Here is a 10,550-nt window from a genome sequence, read left to right on the forward strand (position 1 = left end):
TAAAAGTACCATTTAAGATAAGATGAAAGTTATAGATTTAAAAAAAGTGTAGTTGTGTATGTCTAAGCCGCATTAAAGAACACATAAATCATCCATTTTACTTTGGTTAATTATAAACGTAATGTCAACACTGTACGAAGATAATATGATAAAAAGAATGCGAACTCCATAACCATAACATCAATTATTAAAAGGATAAATTAGAAAATTTCGATCATCATTATAACATATAACATACATAGGACCCTATATAATATGTAACTCTTCACATATTTCATGCACGCTCAAACTACAAGACTATGGCATCCTTTTCACCATCACAAGCCACCTCTTACATGAGTGGAAGGAGGTTCTCTTCCTCATCGACCTACTCTTCTTCCTTCTCTTTTAAGTCATCTCAAGTTCCCATAGCCAGAATCTCCAAACATCGCCATGCAGTTTCATGCAAAACCTTAGATGATGATCACCACCACCATGCAAATTCCGGCAAACTTGATAGGAGAAACGTCCTTTTAGGCCTTGGAGGTCTTTATGGTACTGCCGCCAACTTTGGGTCTAATTCACTGGCCTTTGCAGATCCGATCATGGGACCCGACCTCAGTAAATGTGGTCCGGCTGAGTTACCCCAAGGGGCTGTACCTACAAATTGTTGTCCTCCATTCACCACAAAGATTATCGATTTCAAACTTCCACCACAGTCAAACCCCCTCCGTGTTCGACCAGCTGCACATTTGGTTGATAAAGACTACATAGACAAATTCAGTAAAGCTATCGAACTCATGAAAGCTCTCCCAGATGACGATCCTCGTAGTTTCAAGCAACAAGCTAATGTTCACTGTGCCTATTGTGATGCTGCGTATGTCCAACTCGGTTATCCAGATGTGGAGCTTCAAGTACATAACTCATGGTTGTTCTTCCCTTTCCATCGCTGTTACCTATACTTCTTCGAGAAAATTTGTGGCAAATTAATTGATGACCCAACTTTTGCAATTCCATTTTGGAACTGGGATGCGCCAGTTGGGATGAAAATCCCTGATATTTACACAGATAAGAATTCTTCGTTATACGATACTCTTCGTGATGCGAAACATCAACCACCGACTGTGGTTGATCTTGACTATAATGGTTTCGACAACAATCTTAGCCCCTCTGAACAAACGTCCACAAATCTCACAATTATGTATAGACAAATGGTGTCTAATGCCAAGACTGCTAGTCTTTTCATGGGTAGTCCTTATCGTGCAGGTGATGACCCTAGCCCTGGTGCTGGCTCGCTCGAGAGCGTGCCACATAACCCGGTTCATATCTGGACCGGGGATAGGAACCAGCCAAATGGTGAAGACATGGGTAACTTTTATTCTGCAGGCAAAGACCCTATTTTCTTTGCACATCATGGGAATCTCGATAGATTGTGGTCAGTTTGGAAAACACTAGGTGGAAGAAGGAAGGATTTTACTGATAATGATTGGCTTGATTCTTCGTTCTTGTTGTACGATGAGAACGCTGAGTTGAATCGAGTCAAGGTGAGGGATTGTGTCGACTCCAAGAATATGAATTATGTTTATCAAGATGTTGAGTTACCATGGCTAGAAAGCAAACCTGTTCCACGACTGCAAAAGGCTTCCAGAAACATCAAGAAGCATGCCCATGAACACATACCCTTTGCAAAAGATGTTTTTCCGGCGAGTCTTGATAAGGTGATCAAAGTGCGGGTTCCAAGGCTTAAGAAATCAAGGACCAAGAAACAGAAAGAGGAGGAAGAAGAGATTTTGGTTATTGAAGGGATTGAAGTGAAGAGAGATGAGTTTGTGAAGTTTGATGTGTTGGTGAACGATGATGATGATGGGACCCAGGCCACAGCAGCTAAAACGGAGTTCGCCGGAAGTTTTGCGAGTGTCCCTCATATGCATAAGCATGGGAAGAATTGGAAGACGAAATTGAGGATAGGGATAACTGACCTTTTGGAGGATTTGAAGGATGAAGAAGATCACAATGTGTTGGTGACATTGGTGCCCAAAACTAGTGGTGGTGATATTTCCATTGGAGGGATCAAAATCGAGCATGAAGAATGTTAAACAGACGTTCTCACTTTCTATAAATAAAATAAAAGAAAGTCTATGATCTATTAAGATATTATGTTTCTCTATATGTATTACCATATAAAAGTAATTATCACAATAAAGTTATATATGATTCGAACTTGTGAATGTTAATTGCAAGTCATTGAATCTAGTTCTGCTGCATTTGTTTAAATCTCAAATGAAAATTCACTACTAGAAACAGAGCCAGTATAGACCGAATTAAATTTCTGTCAAGAATCTGTCGGTATCAAATTGAAATTCTATAACCAAGTATCGAATTGAAATTTTATATTCCAAAACCAAAATTCACAAAATCATTTATCACATTCGAATACAAAAACTACCAACACTAAATATTTATATTTAATTTCAAAGTATCAAAAATCAAATGACATGTTAAAAGTATCAAAAGTCGGTGGCTTGGTAAAAGTGTCAATGTCTTAGGTAGGTGGGTTGCTTTTTTGGCAAACTTTCCGTATTTTGTTATACATCTTATCCTTTCTTGTCTTTTGGCCTCAGTTTCTTTACAATAAACTGCAGATATGAAAACAAAAGAATAAACAAATTACAGATGTCAAACGCTATAATATTAATAATAAGGTAAATTTTTTGAAGTTTGATGCTTAAAGAGGAGAAAAGTTGGAAGTAAAACTTGTAATACAGAGAAATGAAAGTTGTTATAAAAATGAAAGTAGGATGCTATAATAGAACTATATTTACACCAAGTTCAAAGTACGACACTGTAATTAGAAAAAGGTAAAAATGTACACAAAATAAACAAATGGAAGTGCATCAATCAAATCAACTTGAGTTCTACCTTATGTACACATATCAAATGACAGTTTATGGTGTCAATCTACAACTAATTAGCACCGGATGCACAAGTGACTAAGAAAATTTTGGTATTAATGGTTTTAATCGTATGTATGTTGTAAGAAAGATTTATATGAAAACATATTGCATTTTTTAAAAGGTAGAAATATGTAACACCCGGATTTTCAACTACCGATTAAATGACAAATAATCGTTCCAACATCTCCCATGATCAATTCTAAACTTACGTATAGACTAAACTACAACGGAAGCAAAATAAAATAAAATAAAATCTTCAATTGAAGAACTTTGGGTGTTACATCTTTGCGGAACTCCTTTATCATCTTGTTGTACAATCCATCTCCTAGTGAGTTCGTGTTGCACATACATGTCCATCAGTTAACAAAAAAAAAATAGTTTTATCATATAGTTTCAATAAATCATACACCACACATATCATGCAATGTCATAATTTAGGGGAACGATTAATTATCCAGAGAAAGAAACAAAGGTTCATTTCCCTTCTCCTTGAGACAACTAATCATCCATTGTAATCAAGTATTTTAAATATCCAAGGAAATAAGTATGATTCTCAATTCCCATCCCCGCCGATCACACACATCCGTCATGTTCACCGCGATTAAACACCCACCTGTTCCCACTAAACATGTCACCCAAAAAAAACGCACAAAAGATAAAAAAATTTAAAATAACATTTGTATGCAACCATACTTATCACAAAACATACTGTTAATAAATAATGAAAAAAAACGCGTATAAACCACATGATAAACATTTATGTGCGAGCAACCACAGAACACGAAAAACTCACCTTGTTGGCGTTGGGACTTAACCAAAGCTTGTCACGCTACACGCACCCTACATTCAACCCATATGGTTTTCTAAGGCCTCAATCCTAGAAAACACTATATATTATCATTTTGGTTCAACTACCTGTATGTCTCATTCCACCGACTAATAATAATTACATATGTTGATTACGCTTTTTATAACAACGTTTTTCTAATAGATTACAAGATAATGTAATATTTCCTTAAAAAATAACACTCTGAAATAATTAATAAAACTCAATGTTAAAACTTATTATGCTTATTTTATAAAACCATAAATATTTCTATTCATAAAATATAAGGATGTATGGCTAAATGTGAAATATATGCAACTATCTTTGTTAACTGATTAGCAAGTTAAAAAAATGTAGGGGTTATATTTGAATATTTGAATATCCTTTATTATCATAGTTTAGAATAAATAATTCTAAATGTTCAGGGGCTATTCCCATACTTCTTAAATTGAAATGAAAATGGAAGCAGGTAACTTAAAAAGGTGCACAGTGGCCTCGACTGCAACCATTCACTTTAGGACTGTTCACTGTTCGGATAAAATCGAATTATCCAATTGTATAATTTGGATTGGACTATTTGGTTCGAATATTCGGATTTTTAGATTGGTTTTTAACAAAACCGAATTATTATTTTGAATTTTAGATTGGTTTTGGTTTATAAAATGAGAACCGAATAATTCAAAAAAACCGAATAAACATTTATTATTTATCTATTTATAATATATATCCATAGTTATTTATTAATTTAGTAACTTATTTTTTCAAATAGGTTCAAAACATTTCACCCGATAAAAAAAACATTAATATGTATTTTCTCTCTAAAATTTTCTATCTATAAAATATTTAACTATAATATATCTTCTTAGTAGTTGTTTAAAAATTTGAAAATGCAACTAAATAATTTGTTTTTGGTTCTTGTGTAAAGTTGGGTAACATTATAATTATATATCGTTTTAAAATATTTCGTCTTTTGAAAACCGAATTATAAAAAATCAATCCAACCGAATTGTAATTGGATCGGATCGGATCGGATTTGAATTTAGATTGGACTATTCGGATCCATATTTTGAAAACCGAAATCAAATTGGATTCACTTGATTGGATCGGATCAAACCGATCCATCCAAATGAACACCCCTAATTCACTTCTAATCATTTTTAAGAAGATAAAATATTAATATTAAAAATCCCCTTTTTATAAATAAATAAATAAATAAAAAACAAAAAACCGCTTAACCCATGTATACATTAGACTCGAACATACCTTTTCTTTCACCCGAAACCTCATTTTCTGCCATTGATGAATATACAAAAGCTTCAAATTTTCACCAAATAAAATATATATAAATTACCATTAACCCTCTCCAATTCTTACTAACATATTCCCGTCACAATTTTCGAAAATAAATCTAATAACAATACGAATTCTAGGTTTTATTATACCCAAAATTAAACTCTTTTTAAATTGCTACAGGTTCAGTCGAATTGAGACAAGGGGTTGAACCAAAGCATGTAAAACAATCGTATTAACCTATTTAAACAACCAATTCGAGCTTAAATTGGATAAACGTACCTCAATTCAAAAAAAAAAAACTCCGAAAATCTTGAAGAACACCCAAACCTTATTTCTCCCTTGATTCTTAGTCGTTCCTCACAATTCTTGTGGGATTTTCACTCTATTTTTTGTGCTATATATATTTCCTAAGTGTATAACTGATGAAACCTTTTCAGTTGATCAAATTTACTGCCCGAAGGTGACGGTTTTTGCCATTAAAACTCATAATTCCCTACTAATTGACCTATAAATCCTTGAACTAATCATTTTATTATAATGATATAATCTAGTTACAGATATCTTTATCTGTTTTTTTTATTTGGGTTATCACAAAATACCTGATGAAGGAAATCTGCCATGGATATAAATAATGCCTTAAGAAATTCAGCACCCTTTGAAATATTACAATAATAGATCATTCAAGCCTAGTATATGATATAAAAAGCATGTTTAGACAATAGGATAAGAGTTGAATGAACAAAAATACTTGTGTATTCTAAACGTGAGTCATAAATGCCTCATAGAGGACAGTTGCAGCAGAAAGAAACATCTCCCTCCTTTAAATCATTGGTTGGAATTTTTACATAAATACAGAAGAAAGTCAGACATGCCACTCGATAGCCAACACCCAACAAGAACAAAAGGACAACACCCCCTGGACGAATAAAAACACTAAGGTTTGACAAGAATACAGTAACCATAACAAACACCAAATTAAGGAGCTAGTTAGAGAGACCTAACTTTTTCGATTTCAAACGACCAAAATATTTCCATTTGGTTAAAAACACAATTCTTGATCATAAATAAAAGAGGGTCGGAATATTACCTGAGTGCGACTAGTAGCATCAAAGATGACAATGAAGGTCCAAATCTGGAGTAAGGCAACTGTATGTCACAGTCACTGGATGCATATAACCGACCAAGATATTAGGGTAAAAATGTTTGTCGATTGGATGCAAAGTAGGTTTCCGGTTTGAAAAATGATAGTGGGTGGGAGGATGAATTTTTGCAAATCGGAATGAACGAAAAAATTGGTCGATTAGGGTACAAAAGGTTTTGAGTTTGAAGAGGGAATTATCAAATTATAACAACAATTGCACATGTGGAAAGTGTATATGTGGAGGAGCAAAAGAAATCAAACATGCAATGAATTTTTTAATGGGATTAAATCCAAGTTATGCTCAAGTAAGCAATGTTTTAAAAACTAGTTTAAACTGGCTGGTCGAACAGGTTGGACCTGAGGAAGGGAGCGGTTCAACTAATACCGGTTTATGTCGATTTCTGAACTGGATTGAGCAAACCGTTTTTTAGAAAAATTCTGGTTGAAACGGTCAAAATATACCGGTTGAACCGGTTAAACCAAACAAAATCATATGAAAAAGAACCATTTGCATAATAAACTTTGATGGATTTTTTCAAATCTATGTAGTTTTCTGTAAATAAAAATATATGATAATTGTTATGAAGTTTGTAATGTATTTGGAGTGATCTACAACTTATTTGTATGTATATTTTTAATGTTTGAACTTATAAACGTCAAATTCATGATTTATATATGTATGTATATATACAAAAATATGAAAAAATATGAAAATTATAGAAACCGGTTGATCCACCGGTCGAACCGGTTAAACCAGTTGAACCGAAAACCGATCACTATACCGTTCAACTAAAAAACCAGTTTTTAAAACATCGCAAGTAAGAGGGCAGATTCTACTCATGGATCCAATTCCTTCTGTAAATATAATTTTTTCCTTGATTATTCAAGAAGAAAGACAATGCAATATAGGTAATCTTCAAAATCCTACTCTTGCCTTCAACACTCATCTTCTAAACAACAATTACAAAAATCATGATAACAAAACTAGACCTAATCAATCACATAAGAACTCCAGAAAGGATTCTCCATTTTGCATGCATTGCAAGAATCTGGTCATACACAGGATAAATGTTATCATTTACATGGATTTCCACCGGGGTACAAAACTCAACCTCGTGCCAATTCTATTGATATTGATCAATCTCAGTTCACTGTTAATCAAGCACAAGAAACTCTTACTGCTGTTCATGATGGCTTAACTGGAGTCACTCAACAACAATGCGAAAACTTGGTTGCAATGCTATATAGTAAAATTGCTTCTGCAAATATGGTAAGCACTTCTGCTAATCATGTTTCTACATCAGAAAATTTAGTAGGTAAATACCGAATATTTACTTTTAATTTTGGGAATTACATGTATAATGTTTGGATTCTTGATTCGGGAGCCACTCAACATATTTGCAATGATAGAGCTATCTTCACCAATATTCAGAATGTGAGAAATACTAGATTTCGATTGCCAAATCGTACTCTCATTCAAGTTCATTATAAGAGAGACATGCAACTCATTAATCAGTTGTTCCTTACAGATGTTCTTTATGTTCCTCAATTTGAACTAAATCTGATATCTATCACATCTTTAACAAAATCACATTTACCTATGGTTAAGGTCTACCATAATTTTGCTTTGATCAAGAAGATTTCCCCCCAAGAAGACAATTGGTAGGGGTAATTTTCATGAGGGCTTATATTTGTTGAATGTTCCACATTCTGTCTCACAACATACTACTATTTCTACTAATGTGGCTATCTCTATTCAAAAATGGTAATTTAGATTAGGGCATCCTTCATATGAAAAAATAAAGATGATCTTGACATTAGCAATAAAAATGACAATGATTTACTTTGTCATGTTTGTCCTTTAGCTAAGCAAAAACGATTACCATTTGTTTCTTTAATCCATTTGATATACTTCATTGTGATGTATGAGGTCCCTACCAAATTCCTTCATATCATGTTTACAAATTCTTTGTTACTTTGGTAGATGATTATACAAGATTTACTTGGATTTACTTAATGAAGAACAAGTCAGATGTTCATCATGTTATTCCAAGGTTTTTTACCATGATCTTCACTCAATTCAATGCTAATGTCAAAGTTTTTAGATATGATAATGCTAAAGAGTTAACTTTTACTGAGTTATTTCAAGCTAAAGGCATACTACACCAATTTTCATGTGTTGAAAGGCCACAACAAAACTCTGTTGTAGAAAGGAAACATTAACACATATTGAATGTGCAAAGGACATTATACTTTTAGTCAAATATACTGATTGCATATTATTCAGAATGTGTCTTAACTGTTGTGTATTGGATCAATAGGACTCCCTCAGAACTACTTGAGAATACTACACCTTATCAAAAACTTTACAAGGAGGAACCACAATACAATTTGTTTCGTAATTTTGGTTGCTTAGCCTTTGATTCTACTTTAACAGCCCATAGAACCAAATTTAAGCCATGTGCAAAATATTATATTTTCATAGGCTACCCACCTAGTATGAAAGCATACAAGTTACTTGATTTGACAACAAGAGAAGTTTTTGTATCCAGTGATGTATTTCATGAAAACGTTTTTCCTTTCATAAATACAACCCATCCCTTTGTTAATGACCCTTTTTATTTAGTTGTTTTACCAAGAGTATTTGATCATGATCATGAAACTCAAAATCAGATTTCACAACACTCTTTAATTTCAAATTCAAGAACTATTCCTAATGATCCCATTCCAAGTTCTATTCCAGACCTTCATATTCCAAATATACCCTTACCCAAGGTTCCATATTTTTCACAAGCTCATTCTTACAGAACACAAAGAATTAGGAATAAACCATCATATCTACATGATTATCATTTCAATCTTACAAAAGTTAATTATACTTTTGATTCAAGTTCTTGTAGATATCCTCTATTTGAATTTATCTCTTATGATAATCTTGGTACCAATTGTAAGGCTTACACTATCTCTTTGCCTGCTCAAGAAGAACCCAAGAATTATAATGAAGCTGCAAAATCTATTGAATGGAAACAAGCTATGAATGATGAGTTACAAGCCTTGTAATTAAATAACACTTGGGTAGTTGTTCCTCTTCCAAAAGATAGAAAATCATTAGGGTGTAAATGGCTATATAATATCAAAAGAAAAGATGATGGAACTATGGATAGATTTAAAGCGCGTTTAGTTGCGAAGGGATTCAATCAACAACATGGAGTGGATTTTTTAGATACTTATTCACCTGTTGCTAAACTTGTCACAGTGAAATTACTTCTTGCTTTGGCTGCTAAACACACTTGGCCTCTTATTCAACTAGATGTGAATAATGCCTTTTTAAATGGAGATTTAGAGGAAGAAGTTTATATGACATTGCCTTAGGGGTATTCTGGTAATTTAGCATCTACAGGCTCAGGAAAACCTCACATGGTGTGTAAGCTTCAAAAATATTTATATGGATTGAGAAAGGCCTCCAGACAATGGTATTCCAAATTCTCCAATTTTTTTAACTACTTTGGGTTTCATACAATCAAAATCAGATTATTCTTTATTTTTTAAAGGAGTTGGTTCATCATATGTTGCTTTGCTTTTTTATGTGGATGATATTGTCATCACAGGGGCATCAACATCTGAAATATAATTGGTTAAAAAGGCCTTGAGTTATCTTTCAAACTAAAAGATTTGGGGAGTTTGAGACATTTTTTAGGTCTTGAGATTGCTAGATCAAAAACTGGCATTTTTATATCTCATAGAAAATATACTTTAAAGCTTCTTGAAGATATGGGACTCTTGGCAGCAAAGCCCACATAACAGCCTATGGATCCAAAATACAAATTGTCTAGCTTTGAGGTTAATTTATACAAGATGTGTTTCAATACATGAGACTTATTGGTTGCTTGTTGTATTTGATCATCACAAGGCTAAATATCACATATGTGGTCCATCATTTAAGTCAATATCTTAATTAGCCGAGAACTCATCATATGCATGCTGCCACCAATCTTCTTAGATATTTGTAGTCCAATCCTGGTCAAGGACTGTTTCTTTTAGCAACTAATTCTCTTCAAATAAGAGACTTTAGAGATGTTGATTGGGCTGGATGCAAAGCAACAAGACGATCTGTTACATGCTTTTGAGTTTTTATAGGCGATTCATTTATTGGCGATCTATAAAGCAGAATATGGTAGCTCGATCATCTATAGAGGCAGAATACATAGTTATTGCTACTATTACTTGTGAACTCATGTGGTTAAGACATTTATTAAGTGATTTCTTTGTGAAGTAACATGGACCAAATCTCATCTTTTGCAATAATGAATCATCTATTCAATTAGCTTTTAATCCTACCTTTCACGAAAGAAATAAA

The 10,550-nt window shown here is 33.3% G+C and overlaps 1 protein-coding gene across 1 annotated transcript; it reads left to right on the forward strand.

The window, feature by feature from the left end:
- Window positions 1-252: 252 nt before the first annotated feature.
- On the forward strand, window positions 253-2,201 carry LOC145102060 (polyphenol oxidase, chloroplastic-like). Its single transcript, XM_079039393.1, has one exon. It carries the CDS (start codon window positions 300-302, stop codon window positions 2,073-2,075), a length of 1,776 nt encoding a protein of 591 aa, XP_078895519.1. The 5' UTR covers window positions 253-299; the 3' UTR covers window positions 2,076-2,201.
- The last annotated feature ends 8,349 nt before the right edge of the window (window positions 2,202-10,550 follow it).

The sequence above is a fragment of the Lactuca serriola genome, chromosome 4 (assembly GCF_051521515.1).
Source record: "Lactuca serriola cultivar US96UC23 chromosome 4, Lser_US96UC23_V15, whole genome shotgun sequence".
Taxonomy (NCBI): domain Eukaryota; kingdom Viridiplantae; phylum Streptophyta; class Magnoliopsida; order Asterales; family Asteraceae; genus Lactuca; species Lactuca serriola.